At 52.0% G+C, this 16,007-nt stretch overlaps 8 protein-coding genes across 8 annotated transcripts; 5 read left to right on the forward strand and 3 right to left on the reverse strand.

The window, feature by feature from the left end:
* Positions 1 to 656: 656 nt before the first annotated feature.
* Positions 657 to 2,425, forward strand: RHO25_013077 (uncharacterized protein; the record flags this gene model as incomplete). The annotated part of the gene is made up of 2 exons (XM_023604346.1): positions 657 to 1,138; positions 1,189 to 2,425. 2 exons carry the CDS (start codon positions 657 to 659, stop codon positions 2,423 to 2,425), a joined length of 1,719 nt encoding a protein of 572 aa, XP_023450091.1.
* Positions 2,426 to 2,747: 322 nt separating this feature from the next.
* On the reverse strand, positions 2,748 to 4,050 carry RHO25_013078 (uncharacterized protein; the record flags this gene model as incomplete). Its single annotated transcript, XM_023604347.2, has 4 exons — positions 2,748 to 3,059; positions 3,114 to 3,880; positions 3,930 to 3,962; positions 4,011 to 4,050. The coding sequence occupies 4 exons, from the start codon at positions 4,048 to 4,050 to the stop codon at positions 2,748 to 2,750; spliced, it is 1,152 nt and encodes a 383-aa protein (XP_023450092.1).
* A 337-nt stretch (positions 4,051 to 4,387) lies between these two features.
* RHO25_013079 (uncharacterized protein) lies at positions 4,388 to 5,077 on the forward strand (the record flags this gene model as incomplete). Its single annotated transcript, XM_023604348.2, has 1 exon — positions 4,388 to 5,077. The coding sequence occupies one exon, from the start codon at positions 4,388 to 4,390 to the stop codon at positions 5,075 to 5,077; it is 690 nt and encodes a 229-aa protein (XP_023450097.1).
* A 26-nt stretch (positions 5,078 to 5,103) lies between these two features.
* On the reverse strand, positions 5,104 to 6,219 carry RHO25_013080 (uncharacterized protein; the record flags this gene model as incomplete). Its single annotated transcript, XM_023604349.2, has 1 exon — positions 5,104 to 6,219. One exon carries the CDS (start codon positions 6,217 to 6,219, stop codon positions 5,104 to 5,106), a length of 1,116 nt encoding a protein of 371 aa, XP_023450098.1.
* Positions 6,220 to 9,441: 3,222 nt separating this feature from the next.
* Positions 9,442 to 10,431, reverse strand: RHO25_013081 (uncharacterized protein; the record flags this gene model as incomplete). Its single annotated transcript, XM_023604350.2, has 1 exon — positions 9,442 to 10,431. The coding sequence occupies one exon, from the start codon at positions 10,429 to 10,431 to the stop codon at positions 9,442 to 9,444; it is 990 nt and encodes a 329-aa protein (XP_023450095.1).
* A 237-nt stretch (positions 10,432 to 10,668) lies between these two features.
* Positions 10,669 to 10,884, forward strand: RHO25_013082 (uncharacterized protein; the record flags this gene model as incomplete). The annotated part of the gene is made up of 1 exon (XM_065603640.1): positions 10,669 to 10,884. The coding sequence occupies one exon, from the start codon at positions 10,669 to 10,671 to the stop codon at positions 10,882 to 10,884; it is 216 nt and encodes a 71-aa protein (XP_065459712.1).
* A 235-nt stretch (positions 10,885 to 11,119) lies between these two features.
* RHO25_013083 (uncharacterized protein) lies at positions 11,120 to 12,712 on the forward strand (the record flags this gene model as incomplete). Its single annotated transcript, XM_023604351.2, has 1 exon — positions 11,120 to 12,712. One exon carries the CDS (start codon positions 11,120 to 11,122, stop codon positions 12,710 to 12,712), a length of 1,593 nt encoding a protein of 530 aa, XP_023450096.1.
* Positions 12,713 to 13,107: 395 nt separating this feature from the next.
* RHO25_013084 (uncharacterized protein) lies at positions 13,108 to 15,831 on the forward strand (the record flags this gene model as incomplete). Its single annotated transcript, XM_023604352.2, has 1 exon — positions 13,108 to 15,831. The coding sequence occupies one exon, from the start codon at positions 13,108 to 13,110 to the stop codon at positions 15,829 to 15,831; it is 2,724 nt and encodes a 907-aa protein (XP_023450089.1).
* Positions 15,832 to 16,007: the final 176 nt, after the last annotated feature.

Here is a 16,007-nt window from a genome sequence, read left to right on the forward strand (position 1 = left end):
CAAGCCAGAGCAAGCCACCACCTGCTTGAACGCGCGAAGGATGTCATGTCCAGCAGTCACAGCTGTTGACAAATCGCATATGTTCACAAGATGGTGAAGCAGGCCTCGAGCAGAAGACGAGCCTGGGAAACAAAAGATTTGATTCACGATCATGGATGTGAGAAGCGACCAAGAAGATCATGGCTAGTTCGTCGAAGGCTTCTACGCTACCAACCATTGCTTCTCTTTTGAGCTTTACTACCTGTTGATCTAAGTATACCTTCTAGATCACGGCTGACTGCAGGGCGCTCGCCGCTCTTGCTCACCCCTCACGTGTCTGGGGAAATTGCGGGGGCTGAATCGCTTTTCCTTGCTATACCAAACTACATCTGTCCTTTGCCGTGGCGTAGAGAATGGTCCGTGTAGGTTTGAGGCCATTATACGTAAATCCATTGGACGGCGCACATTCTATAGCGACGGCAGCTTCGAGTCGGAACCAACACAGGCGCGCAAACAGACTTTCATGCACGTACGCCGCACGTGTACTTCGTCTGATATTCCCGCGTGGCAGCGGCGATCTGATCAGCATAATAAAGGTAGATCATTGCCTGCAGAGCTCGGGGTAAGCTGTTGCTCTTCTCTTCCTCTTCCTCTACCCTCTCCAGCAATCGCCCACCATGGCCACCGAGGTCAGTCAAGAGAAGGCGCAAGGGCTCCAACAACAACATGAATACAACGATGACAAGTCAAGCTTGGAGAAAGGCCCTCCAGAAGGCTTTCAGACCGGCAAGGATGGCGAAGACATTCCATGGACCGCAAAGCGTATGATCGCTGTGCTCTCTTTGTGTATTGTCTACGTGGGCTCGCAAATCATCCTCTACTTCACCAGCTCCGCGCTCGCTCCCATCTCGCAGAGCTTGGGAACGACTCGCGGTAACTGGATGTTGACTGCGAACACGTTGGCAGTGGCTGCCATTTGCCCATTCGTGGGCTACATTACTGATCTGATGGGTCGCCGGAACATTGCACTCATCGGAACACTCTTCCTGCTCACCTCCTGCGCCGTCCAGGCTACTGCCAACTCGCTCGCACAAGCTGTGTCTGCTCAAGCTATTGGAGGCCTGGGAGCTGGTATGGCTGAGCTTGTTGCGCTTGCTGGGTAAGTTATACAATCAAGACACAAGGATCTGTGCACTAACATGCTCCCAGTGTCGCAGAGATCACCCCAGCACGCTGGAGAGGTGTCACTCTCTCCCTCGTCACCTTTTCGATTGTCCCATTCATGCCACAACTCCTCTACACCATCCTCATCGTCCGCAGCTCCACCTGGCGCTACTGCTTCCTTCTCTGCGGTCTGTGGAATCTCGTCGGCATGGTCGGTCTCGTCTTTTGCTACAAGCCACCGCCACGACCAAATGCAGAAGGACTCACCAAGATGCAAATTTTGGCACGTATCGATTGGGTTGGCGCCTTCTTGTCCATCGTCGGCATCACACTCTTCCTCGTCGGACTCCAAGCAGGAGGCTACCCACACCCATGGACCTCAGCGCCAGTCCTTGGTCCTCTCATCGTGGGAGCCATCACAACATTCGTCGCATTCCCTCTCTGGGAAGTCTACGGCAAACACCCCTTCCCCATGGTCCCAGGCAAGATCTTCAAAGGCCAACGCGTCGTGGCTCTCGCGTACGTGATCGTCTTTATCGCCGGCATGGAATTCTACTCGATCCTGGGCTTCTTCCCTCTCGTCCTCCAATACGTCTACAACACCGACGCCATCACCATCGGTGTCCGCGGCCTCTGCTACCCCTGGGCAATCCTCGGCGGAGCCTGCATCGTCTCCTTCCTGATGAGCTACACCAAAGGCCACGTCCGAACCATGTTCTTCACCGTCGCAGCCATCATGACAGCCTTCACTGGCGCCCTAGTCGTCTCCAACCCCAACAACCCCGGCACAACAATCACCCTCGCCACCTTGGCAGCCTTCGGCAACGGCGCCCTCGTCGTCCCAGCTCTGACCCTAGCCTTCTACGCCGCCCCGGACGAATTCATCGGAACAGTAGGCGCCCTCTCCCTCTCCGTCCGCTTCGTCGGCGGCTCAATCGGAACCTCCATCTTCTTCAACATCTTCCTCACACGGTTCACTCGCTTCTTGCCAGAATTCGTCGGCGCAGCCGCAGTGCAATCCGGCGTCACAGATGAACAAACCATCATCGCCATCATCACTGCTTACGCTTCGCAAGTTCCTGGTGCGGCGGCTGCGATTGAGGGGATTAGTGCTTCGACTGTTGCGGCGACGCAGTATGCGAGTCAGATGGCTTATTCGGAGGCTTTGAAGATGGTGTGGTATGCGACGATTCCGTTTGGAGTTGTGAGTTGTATTGCTTGTGCTTTCTTGCCGAATATTAGGCAGCTTATGACGAGTAAGGTTGCGGTTGATATTCATTAGTTTTTGATTGATGAGGAGGGGGAATGGGGAGTGAGGATGTTTTAAATAGGAGATGAAGAAATGCAATTATGATTCAAATCACATGCTGTGCTTCGATCACGCCTTCGGTTGGTTCTTCCTGCGGACTGCTGGCAAGCATCTTCTCAGTGCATCAGCATCACCTGGTAGTTGGACTTCTTCTCGAGATACTATTGCTGAGAGGTTCATTGGCGGCGCGCTACCACATCATTTCATCATGTAACATCTAGCTAATCGTGATCTAGCATGAGCATACATTTCCTTTCATTCTCCCATCTTCTAGCCATCACAGCAAAGACATCTCCTACGGCAACTCATTCGGCGTAGCACCATTAACACCATTCGACTGCCCAGCACTGCCATCATGCGCATACTCCTCAGGCTTATACTCCCGAACTTGCTCGACCCATCCAAACTCATCCTTGATTTTACCCTGCTGAATGCCCTTCAACTGAGCAAGAAGATTGACGACAGCTGGACCGGGCTCATCGCCGCCTCCTTGGTACTTGAAAGTGTCGTTCTTGGAGCGCATGGTGATGCTCTTGATGGGGACGAGAGCTGCTGCCGTGCCTGCTGCGGCGATTTCGGTGAAAGTGCCGATTTCGTTGTATTTGATCTGTGATCAACTGTTAGTAAGGTGGGTGAGAATAGAAAGGTTGCTGGGACTTACTGGTCTCTGCTCGACTTTCCATCCCCAACTCTTGGCGATTTCGCAGATTGTGTTGCTCGTCACGGACTTGATCACGTTCTTGCTGTCAGGAACGACAATTGTGCAGCCTTCTTCGGGGTTTCCGTGGATTCCGATGAAGCCGGAAGTGGAGAATTCATCCACTTCTGTTCGTGTTCGGCTGTCGAGGTGAAGGGTGATACCGAAGCCTTCCTTCTTAGCTTTCCCGCTGTGTCGCAAGACAGGAGCATAGTTGCCGCCAATCTTGGCACTACCTGTGCCTTCGGGAGCAGCACGGTCGAAGTCTTCCAGGATCAGACATGCGACTGGGTGGACTCCGTGGTAGACGCCAGTGGGCATGACGAAGACGAGGAAAGTGTACTCTTCAGGTGGGTCGAGGCCGAGCTGGGCACTGGATCCGAAAAGAAGAGGACGAATGTACATGGAAGCGCCAGTGCGGTGAGGTGGGACGTAAGCAGCGTTCAAGCTGACAGCCAGGTGGACTGACTTCTTGAACAGCTCGACCGGGACTTCCGGCATGCTGACGAAGGAAGCAGAGTGCTGCATACGTTCTGCGTTCGCTTGAGGTCTGAAGATTCCGATCGTCTTGTCGTCAGGTCCGCGAGAAGCCTTCAGTCCTTCGTAGCATTGCATTCCATAGTTGAGGCCTGGAGCCATGCCGTGGAGGCGAAGGAAGGGATCTTGCACAAATTTTGGGGCAGTCCATTCTCCGGTCTTGACTGAGTATGTCGATTCGATGTGTCCGTTGACTTGTCCATGTCAGATTGTGATGTTTGCGGCCGCTCTACTTGTGCTTACCTTCACGGACTTTGAAGCCGATGTCGTCCCAGTCTGGTTTGAATCAGTATATTGTCCACAATGCTGGTGACCACGACTGACCGATGGTATTGACTGGTGGAGGTGGGAACGTCGAAGCCATATTGAGTGAGTCTTGTTGTGTGTGCTGACAGAGTAAGCAGTGGTGTTGGATGATGAGTCGTGCCAATGGCATGTATTTCCTGGCCGAGGTCGCTCTTTCAAGGAATGTTGGTCAGGCATCAACTGTTTGTGCCTGAAATGCTTACTTTATTTGAGACACATGCTTCCAACAATAAAGCTTGGACATCCTTGTCCTCATCTCCCGTCGACAACGACATGTTGTCCTTTGAGTCTGCAGGACTCCTCGTCCACCACCTCCGCGTAATCCGATAGTCTGAGCATTCACTAGGCAATTGCTTACTCCTCAGTAACACCGTTCGACGACATCAACAATCAACATGGCCACTCGACGGTACTACACCGTGCTGGCTCTCCTGTGCTTCATCATCTTCTTCGCCATGCTTAGCGGCATGCGCACTCTTCGCCAATCAGTGAATGATCAGGAAGCGCTGAAAGCTGCCCGTGCAGCAGAGTCACTGCAGCAGACGACTGATGGAGCTCTCCAGCTTGGCCAAGTGGCCTTGACCGGCCACGCCATCGCTCCAAAGCTGGGCAACGAGACAGCGAAAGCGGAACTCGGACGATCAACGTGGCACTTCTTCCACACAGTCATGGCTCGCTTCCCCGAGAAGCCAACAGAAGAGGAAAGCAACACCCTGCGCACCTTCATCTACTCATTCCAGCGCGTGTATCCTTGCGGAGATTGTGCCACACACTTCGGAGAGCTGCTGAAGAAGTTCCCGCCGCAAGTGAGCTCGAGAAACGCGGCGGCAGGCTGGGCATGTCATGTGCACAACCAGGTGAACATCAGGCTGCACAAGGAGATATTTGATTGCAATAACATTGGAGACTTCTACGATTGTGGCTGTGCGAAGGACGAGGAAGACGAGAAGAAAGAGAAGGAGGGAGGAGCTAGAACAACAGAGATACGAGACACCAGCAAGGACAAGCCGGAGATGAGCTCGTTGAACAAGGAGAAATATGCCGTGAATGGACGAGACTTCAATGAAGATCTGGTGTTCTCGTGAGCGAGCACATTGGCGTTGCTATCTCATCACTTGGATTTGATGCCTTCTCTCTTGCTTTCGAACGATTGAGGTGTACCTCCGCATTGCACCCACTTGGACACCCAAGCTCCAGCACTAACGCCGCTGAGGAGGAAATCGAAGCCCAGCGATGTGACAGCTGGATGACTCCAGAGCGCTGGCAGTAACCACCATCTGAACTCCAGAATCAAGAACTCTATCCACATGGAATCGAGATCTCGCAACAGACATCCAACGCCCGCTGTCATAGCGATAGCGCAAACTGTCACCAATTTCTGCATAACCTGCATGTCAGAACCTCCACGTGGATAGCTCGCTGCGCTGGCCTCTCGCTGCAACTTCGGCAGGAACAGTGGGAGCAACAGTAGCATTCTCGCAACGAGTATTGTTGGGATGAGATACCGGCTGTCCACCTCCACTTTTCTTGGTGGCACGCATCTCCACGGCACAGCTTCTATTTTGCGCAGCGTGATTGGGTACACTCTGTCCAGAACATCCCATATCAGCGGAAAGGCCGCCAATGTCAAAGAGGCTCCATAACCCAGCACAACGCCTGCAGTAATTTTGCGAGGTAGCATTACTCCTGTTTTCAACTCGGCTGGCGGCAGTTTAAGCAACGCAACGTAGAACAAATTCTGCGCAAACGAGATTGGCAAGATCTGACTCAAAGCGAAGTATGCCCATAACCTTGGAACCCTTCTGTGCACGCCTTCGGCACCCATATACAGGCACACAGACATGGTCACCCAAAGTGCAGCCTGCGTCCAGAAGAATCGCTTCAGATCTTCAACGATTGCGACGCCGAAATCCTTGAAAAGAGTCGATGTGATGGACCACTTCCAGATCGTTGCCAACGCTAGGCCAACGTTTATTCTCTCCGGAAGAGGATGACCTTGTGTCCAGAGCTTGAAGGAGTATACCAGAACGTGCAGCATGTTGAAGGATAAGGCGACAAAGCTGAAAAAGGCCAGGCTGCTGAAGACCAACACTTGGCTTCGTCTCCCGGCAGGTGTAGGGAGTCGAATGAGAGAGTCCAGGACGAGGGATGTGAACACAAGGGCTAGGACGATGTAGAGCCAGAATATGAGGGCTCCGATGAGGTTCGTTGCTGCCTGATCTTCCATGTTGATAGTTGATTGAAGAGATAGAGCGGTATGTCAAGGACTTGATTCGGATTTCCAGCAAAGACTGGTCCACGATCGAAGTCTTCAGTTACTGATGTGTTCCGGTAGCATACACGCGAGGCGACTAGGCATCAAAGTCGCAACGGACTGGAGCAGTCGGACTGTGCCGCACGACACTGTGACGCCATAATCCAAGAAGACCCTTGAAATTCGGGCCCTTGCCCAGGAGCAACGTGCTGACTGCAAGTTCAGTTACACAAAGGCGTGCAAACTCGAAGCATGCGCTAGAACAGTATATACTTACAATCAAAGTCACTGCAGCATGGTCACCAGACCCGGCGGCTGGGAAGTGTATGGCATAGACTCTTACCAATCGACGAACGATGAGGAACCCCAGCATTGTCCCTTTGCAGGAGTCAACGCAAAAAGAGCAAAACATATCGCCTTCTGCCTTATGCGAAGCTGAGCACACACTGCAAACGAACCATGCAGTTAATATACATGTCTCGACCGCGGAGCTGGCAGCATTTTCCAAGCATCTGCCATGCAACTGACGACTTATTGACTTGACTGATGAAGCGGAAGACGATCGTTGACAGTCGTGGTTCAGGCATGAATATGGTGCTTGGACTGTCTCTGCTCAGGCAAAAATAGATGAAAATAGCGCTAGGACTGATCGAAATATCGAATAGTTGAAGCAAAACGGCAAAAACAATCGCCTTCTACAGCATGCGGGTTGACAGACAGCAAATACGACTCAGGAGGTTAGACACCTCAAGCCGTTCTCACTCGCTATCCCTTTACCAAGCATCAGCGGGTGCTGACGACTTACTGACTTGACTAATGCGGCAGAAGGCGATCGTTAGATGTTCAGTTTCGAGCGCGAATATATTGCTTGGTCCCTTGCGGTTGCCTGTCATCTTTGAAAGGATGTGGTTCGAGACTCTTTTCTCCATAAGCAAGTTGAAGCAAAAGGGCAAAACAAATCGCCTTCCACCTTATCTTAGACGCCAGCTCAAGGTCGCAATGCAACCGGATGGACCATTGACGATAAGGCTGCAGAGCGTCGACTGATTCAAGCATCAGCCAGTAGATGACAATTTGGCTGACTTGGCTAGAAAAGCAAGAGACGATCGTCAACAGCCCGATTTCGAGCGGGACTCCGGCAGTCATCTCGACGATAAGCGCGACAAACGGCTCCATTCTCGTTGCTGAAGTCAAAGCAAAAGGGCAAAACAGATCGCCGTCCACCTTACGCGAAGATCGCAGGCAAATACATGCCTTACAACACGACTGGCTTTAACGTTGTACAGCGTCTGTATACCGTATCTTGGAGCCAAGCATCGGCCACATGGCTGACGACTTACTGACTTGACTAATAAGGGAGAAGGCGATCGTTGACTTTTGCTAGGATGCGTTTGTACATATAGGCTCATTGCCCAGGAAGGAGGGAAGATCAAAAACAAATCGCTTTCTGCTCTATTCAATCTCTCGCCACTTCGACTATGAGAAGGCATGGACAAGTACACCTCGAAAATCGAAAGGCTGGACTCACAAAACAGGCATCGGCTATGGAGCTAACGACTTACTTGCTCCACGAAAAGCATAAGACGATAGTTCTTTGATGCTGACTATCGTTTGTATCTTCATGCCCAGCTGACTATGTCAAAAGGTTGGATAGCATGGCATGAATCTGCAGCTACGCAAAAGTTCCACGAAGTCGACGCAAAAGGAGCAAAACAAGAACCTTGCACCACATTTCAATACCATCGACTACGGTCCGACGAATGCCTTCAATCAGACATCCAATTGGATCTCGAAGCTGGACTGATATCAAGCGTCAGAAGTCGACTGATGACCGACGACTTACTGACTTGACCAACGAAGTGGAAGACGATCGTTGAGTTCTTGGGTTCTTCACTTGTATATGTAGGCTCAGCCAGCTACGGCACCGAGAACGATATAGCAAGACACATAAAGAACGTATAGAATAGGTCCGTCCTGCAAATTTCCTCAAAAGAAGAAATGAAGTCGAAGCAAAAGGGCAAAACAATCGTCTTGGACTTCCCTTATGTACAGTCATCTCTCCTACCACACATGCCATCGAACCTGGCATGAAACGGAGTTTGGCGGCTGAATCTTTGCATCAAGCATTGGCCAAAGATCCAACGACTTACTGGCTTGACTAATGAGGTCCAAGATGATCGTGAAGTTCTGGTGATCGTTACTCACATATGTTAGCTCACCAAGCCCTTTCAGTCGATAACGATACTTGTGACATGATCCAGTGCATGGCAATGGCAAGAAGGATCATGGGTCGGGAGATCACATGAGAGAGACAATCATCTCATCGGCATTTGTCCCAAAATCAAAAATCAACGCAAAAGGGGCAAAAAACAATCGCCTTGTACCGCGCCCAGTTTTCTATAAGCGGCACCGCCTTAGACGATGGCAAGTCTTCAGACGTCGTCCGCGGTCGTGCCATGGAATTTACCAAGCATCAGCCAAAGAGCCAACGACTTACCGGCTTGACTAATGAGGTACACGACAATCGTTGAGTTCTGGTGGTCATTACTTGTAAAGGAAGGCTCAACAAGCCGTTTCATTCTGTCCCAGAAGCGACCTTGAAAATCCTAGCGCAAGGAGCGCAAAATGGTGGTCAAGCCAAAATAAACCCACGTAGGAAAAGCGCAGCATCTTTTCCGTCGTTCGCTCAAAAGGAATTTTCAAAGTTAGCATAGAGGGGCAAAAAAACAATCGTCTTGCACTTCACTAGATACCAAGGCGGAGGGAAAGTCACACTTCATGTCATAGCAGACATGGAGAGCGAGTTTGCAAGCTGAATCGACATCAAGCATCAGGTTATCCTGACGACTTACTGACTTAGCTAATGTGGTAGCAAGGCGATCGTTGGGGTCTAGCGGCGACTGCGTGTATATGTAGCTCCAGCCGGGCTTTCCCACTTCAGAGTCATTCGGGGGAGGATAAGATGTCGATTGTCCAAAAGTGAGTTCGTCTCACTGCGAATCATCCGTACATTAGTATATTCAAGATGAGCCAGTATGGTTTGAGAAGCCTTGGTGTTTCGCTCAGCTCGCGATCACGCATCACTTTTGTTTCATACCGATTTCATCTATCTCGTGATCATAGTCGTACTCATGCATTCAACGTGACCTCTATCCTTTTTCAGACCCTCAATGCGTACATTGCGTGTGTACACGTCTACTCTCCCTGCTCATCACCAATCTTCTCCAACTTTCCCATCGCTCTCTTCTCGCCTGACTCTCCGAACAGACGCACGCGATCGATTCGTGTCTTCTCCTCGTCGCCTTGCCCGTCGGCCACGAAGATTGTGATTGAGCTGATGTTCTGGAACTTGACGAAGCGTAGTTCCACTTTCGCCGTATGTGTCTCCTCGTCCCAATCGCGCTCCTTGATCTCGACGGTCTGAGTTGCAGGCGTATCCTCCGCTTCATCGAACCCTAGCACATGGCTGCGATTCGAGTATAGGTGTAATGTCCGTGGTCGCGTGGTCTCTTCACCTGGTAATGAAGTGATTTGCAAGCTGTGTAGTTTTAGCGTCCCTTGGAATGGAATGAAGAGCATCAGCTGTTCGTCTGTGTCCGATTCGATCCAGTCTTTCTTGCCGCTCCCTGCTGATTTGCCCTTGCCCAAACCGCTAGGTTGTGAAGGATCAAAGATTACTCTCCGCTCGCCTGATTCTCCGTCTACGTTCAGGAAATCGAGACCCTTGATCTCGACCTCGTCGCTGATCTCGTGGTATCCCTTTGGTCCTGGTACAGCGAGCCATTGAGGTCCACCTGTTCCACTCGGTCCTGCGCTGGAGCTGCCACCGCCGCCAGCATCACTTTGTTGCGCTTCGAGAGCGATCTGCTTGATAGCCTCGTTAAGGCCCTTGGGATCGGCACCTCTGATTCTCTTGACTTCGCGCCCGGCTTTGAAGATGAGGAAGGTAGGCATGGCGGAAATGTTGTACGTCTGGGCAATTTCCTTCTGCGCATCGGTGTCGACTTTCGTGAAGGTGATGGAGCCAGGTCTGCTGAGTTGGCTGGCGAGCGCATCGTAGGCGGGGGCGATTACTTTACATGGTCCACACCATGTGGCCCAGAAGTCGGTGACGACGATGCGCGAGGAGGAGAGGACTTGGGAAAAGTGTTGCGGAGAGGAGATATCGACGATTGTGGAGCCCATCGTGGCGGTGGTGAGGAGGAAGAGGAGGGGTGTTGTCGGTGGAGTGTTGATGTCGAAGTTGAGAAAGTGTCACTGCAGTCGGTGTTTGGTGGGGCAGGTTGCGTCGAGGGCAGGCAACACCCCGTTCGTCACGTCAACTCTCTCGCGCCGCCATCCAGCAGAATCACGCAGAAACATCTGCTGACACATACACAAACAATTCTTTCATCTAATGCACAGCTTCGCCGCGCGGTGAGCATGTCCCTCGACCACCTCCGACTCAGCGGCCTGCAACTCACCAAGTCCGAACGCCTAGTAGTCTGCGCCTTGAGCTATCTGTTCGTGGCACCCATAGTGTGGAGCAAAGGCAAGAAGTTCTGCTCCTATCTCTACGAGACCGCCCTCGAAGCTCGGCGACAGCTGCGCGAAGAAGACCGCGATCACCGTCGCGCCAACTTCGCCGCCGCCGTCTAGTACACTTTCCTGCTGGTGCTGCGCATTTCGAGGCAGAAGCTTCTTTGGCCTTATTACGGATACTGTTGGACGAGCCTCGTCTCGCTGGTCCCCTCTTCGCTCTTTGGCACCTGCATATCCGCCACCTTCTCGAACTCGACGGTGTCGTCTTCTTTCCTCGCGCGGATCGCTTTGACGGGGACGAACTTCGCGAACTGCTGGCCCGCGCAGAAGAGCGCTAAAACAGACGCTCGACATGTCGGCCAGCGTCTATGTGGTGGACTCCACATTTCAGAGAACACAGATCAAGGTTACACCTGGGACATATTTGCGAGAAGTGCTGGAAGAGGCCTGCAAGAAGAAGAAGCTGAATCCTGAGTCGTGGGTTCTGAAGACTCAAGATGGCAAGAAGACACTGGATTTGTCACAACCTTTTCGATTGTCGGGCCTCGCGTCAGGTGCAAAGCTTCAACTTGTGCAAGGAAGTCGGTCGGCCAGCGTGGTGAATGTTGCCCTGCAGCTTCCAGAGAGCGAAGGCGGGAAAAGATTGCAGGACAAGTTCCCCAGCACGACCAGCCTTTGGCTCGTGTTACGAAAGTTCGAGGATGCAGTTGCTGGGGGAGCTGTGACACAGAAGTTCAATATCACACAACGAGCTACACCATCGAACGTCGGATCTGGTTCTGGCAGGCTGGAATACGAACAACCATGTCTAAATGTGATGGGCAGATCACTTGAGACGTTTGCCGACCTGCAAAAGACCTTGACGCAATTGGGCATTAGTGGCAGCGTACTTATTCGTTTGACCTACAAGAGCAGCGGGAAGCCTCTGGAGCAGGCGATGAATGAGATCGAACAGTACTTCAGCGAGGCTGAAGCTCCTCCCTCCGCAACCAAGCCTGCTGAGGGTGCACATGCTGCTCCGGTGAACGATACAACAAGTGTACCCGATGCTACAACAACGACGCCTGATGTACCATTGGGAGGAAATGCTGGCCCAGACCCAGCTGAGCCATCGGATGTTCCTATGGAGGACGCCCCCATCGCACAGCCAGTCGAAGGTGATGTGATAGCTTCATCATCAATAACAGAACCTACCGGATCTACAGCTCAGCCGCCTGCTGGTGCATCTGCAGCCGCCCCGGAAGATTCTGCTTCAATGAAGCCCAATCTCGTCAACGGCATGGCAGTGTACCTTCCTTCATCATCGACTACACCCGCTGCTGCGCTCCAAGAGGACGACCCTTCAAGCTTCGAGCCAAGCATAGAGCAGGCGAAAGCATTGCAAGCCGCACTTCAGAAACATGGCCAGAACAAGCGACTCCTCTCAGACAAGGAGATCGAAGAGCAAGAGGCCGCGAAGAGGGCAGAGCTTGAACGCATACAACGCGTGATCGTTCGCGTCAAATATCCCGACCAGAGTATCATCGAGACCCCAATCTTGAGCACAGAAACCGCGTCCGATCTGTATGCCAAAGTGCAAAATACTCTTGCACAAGCCCCTGAACCATTTGAGCTGAAGTTCTATGGCGACAAGAACCAAATGACGACCTTGCCAAACAACAGCGACAAGAAGCTCGTGCGTGACTTTGGATTTCGAGGCAAGGTGCTTGTGACATTGGTCTGGTCCAAGGAGGCATCTCAAAAAGCCAGACAAGGTCCAAGCTTGAAGGAGGAGTATCGAAGTCAGGCCCAGGAGCTGAAAGTGAACGTTGTGACACAGCAGAAGCAAGGTGAAGAAGATCACAAGGCTGCCATGAAGCAGCCAGAGAAGAAAGAAGGAGGTGCGAACAAGGGCAACATCGAGGATAAGATGAAGAAATTCCTTGGTTTCGGCAAAAAGAAGTGAGCATGACTTTACGAGAGAACGATCATTCGAATGGCATCAACAGCATAGCGTGCAATAGCGAGTACTGTATAGTTAGGATAGAGAACCGAGCGATCGTTCGCGGAGCATAGAGAGTCATGCGTGCGACTACGATAATTACAAACATGAACTTCACACATCGACGCCTTGCACTCATTTTGCACAATGTTCATACCAATGCATAAAGAGCGGAAGATCTGTCGGGCCGACACTCGAGAGCATGACGCGACATCATCGTCCGCAGCTTGGATTCGCCGATCGACGACTTGCATGCTACCAAAACACCTTCACACCCACCTCCTACGCGCTCCCCACCACACCAGCTTCGACGACGCATCACCTCTCACTCTGCCAGGACATGCTCCATCACCCTCATCATGTCCTCCCTTCTCCTCTTCGAAAACAACATGAAAGAACCCGATGACAATAATCACCACAACCACCCTCGCGATGACCGCTCCGAATGGGAAAACCTCATGGGCGCCACCAACCCACGCGACACGACAATCCAGATCATCCTCTCCCTACTCCTCGGCACAACCGCCTTCTTCGCCTTCTGCTTTCTCCGACCACGGTGGAAAAACCTCTACGCTGCGCGAAAACGGACATCGAAGCATGCTGGGATCGCGACATTACCTGAGCTGCCCGATACGATGTTTGGGTGGATTCTGCCGTTATGGAGGATTAGTGAGCAGCAGGTTCTGGCCAGCGCGGGATTGGATGCATATGTGTTCTTGACTTTCTTCAAAATGGCGATGAAGTTTTTAATTGTGACGCTGGGGTTCTCGCTGGTGGTTATCAAGCCTGTGCACGATGCTTATCCGGACGACGATGATGATGACGACTTCGGGAAAAATGGGACACATCATAATGATACGGACCTTTGGATCAGGCAGGGGTTGAAGAGAAGCGTGAGATTATTCGAAGGAAACGGGACTGGAGGTGGTGGGAACTGGACGGTTCCGTTCTTCCCAGAGAACTTGGAGTCGGATTACCTCTGGATGTACATTGTTTTTGCGTACCTGTTCTCGGGGATCCTAATATATTTGGTTATATCGACAACGAGAAAAGTGATCGAGGTCAGGCAGGAGTTCCTGGGTACGCAGACAACGGTCACAGATAGGACAATTCGGCTTTCGGGAATCCCGAAGGACCTACAGGATGAGGAGCGGATCAAAGAGTTTCTTGAAAGCCTGGAAATCGGACACGTGGAGAGGGTAGTGCTGTGTAGGAATTGGAGGGATCTGGACAGAGCTATGGCCAAAAGGATGGACTTGCTGAGGAAACTGGAAGAAGCGTGGACCATTCATTTGGGATACCGAAGGATTGAGAGAAACCTGGAGACTTTGCCGATTGCGCAGCCGAGTCCGCCGGAGCCGCTGATCGATGCCGATGCTGGTGACGATGCGAACGAGAACGGAAATCTGATCGGACGGAGTAATGACTCTGCGAGACCATATTTGAAACCCAGGCCGAAAACGACAATTCGATATGGACGATTTTGGTTTCAGCGAACACAAGTCGATGCGATAGACTACTACACGGAACGGCTGCGAGAGGCTGACGAGCATGTGATGGAGCTGCGCAAGAAGGAGTTCCCCACGACGCCTTTGGCATTCGTTACGATGGATTCGGTGGCATCTTGCCAAATGGCGATCCAAGCCGTGCTCGATCCGTCACCTCTGCAATTCATCGCCAAACAGAGTCCGGAGCCAGTCGACGTGATCTGGGAGAACACTTACATCTCGAAGAGAAGGCGTGTCATTCGCAACTGGACGGTCACGTCAGTTATCGTTTTCCTGACGATATTCTGGTCGGTGCTGTTCATCCCAATCGCTGGTCTGCTGAACGTGGAGACAATTGGCAAAGTGGTACCCGGGCTGGCAGATATCCTCAAAGATCACAAGTACATCCGATCGCTCGTCAACACGCAATTGCCCACTGCTATTGCATCTCTCCTGATGGTCCTGGTCCCATACCTCTACTACTACCTCTCCTGGTGCCAAGGTCAGATCTCGAAAGGCGATATCGAGCTGTCCATCATTTCGAAAAACTTCTTCTTCACGTTCTTCAACTTCTTCATCGTCTTCACAGTGCTCGGCACAGCGTCCAAGTTCTACGAAGTCTTTGCGAAGTTTGGTGACGCGATCAGAGATATCCAGAAAGTGGCTTGGACCATGGCGTACTCACTGGGACGACTACTGAATTTCTACGTCAACTTCATCATTCTTCAAGGTGTCGGTCTCTTCCCATTCCGCATGCTGGAGGCCGGCAGTGTGTCGCTATATCCAATCATGTTGATTGGGGCGAAGACACCGCGAGACTACGCCGAGCTCGTTCAGCCTCCCGTCTTCAGCTATGGCTTCTACCTACCAAACGCCATGCTGATTTTCATCATCTGCATGGTATACTCCGTCCTACGCTCCTCATGGCAAGTCCTCCTCGCTGGGTTCCTCTACTTCGCCCTGGGACACTACTGCTACAAATACCAACTTCTCTACGCCATGGATCACCGCCAGCAAACCTCTGGTCGCGCTTGGACTATGATTTGTGAGCGCATCTTCATCGGCATGATCCTCTTCCAGCTTACCACTGCTGGTCAACTCATCCTTAAAGGAGCCATTGCCCGAAGTGTCATGATGGTCCCACTACTGGTCACCACAGTCTGGGTCATGATTATGTACGGAAAAACGTATCAACCGCTGATGAGGTACATCGCTTTGTCGGCCGTCAAGCGAAACGAACACTATGACCACTATACCGATCAGCAACAGGAAGCCAGTCATCGCAGCACACCGCGATACGCTGCCAGTTTGAACAGTACGAACCTCGCTCCTGAGACAAGTATTTGGGCTGGACGAGACCCGAATGCTGCGGCTGCGGTAGAAGGCTCCGTGACGTTGGCTGTGAGAACTGAGGAAGAAGGCGCGAAGACGGAGAGGAACCTGCCTTTCGTCAACCCTAGCCTTGTAGCCCCGTTGCATGGGGTGTGGATCGGGGACAAGCCAGCGAGGGAAAGTACCACGCAGGCGAGGTTGGTGGATGTGGACGATGAGGAAGAAGGAGAAGAGGAGGGGGAAAGAGGGGACGATCTGGTTTAAATATTGACCAAGGATCCTGAAACGGGCGGCGGAGGACTCATGAGACTGAAACGATGTTCATGTTGATGCTTCTGGCTTTGGTGTTCTTGTTTTTGACCTGGGCATGGATATGGTATGGAACGTAGCGGGCGAGCGCGCATGATACCCTATTTGCAGGTTTGCTTTTGCTGGTTGGT

Source organism: Cercospora beticola, chromosome 9 (assembly GCF_033473495.1).
Source record: "Cercospora beticola chromosome 9, complete sequence".
NCBI classification, from domain to species: Eukaryota; Fungi; Ascomycota; class Dothideomycetes; order Mycosphaerellales; family Mycosphaerellaceae; genus Cercospora; species Cercospora beticola.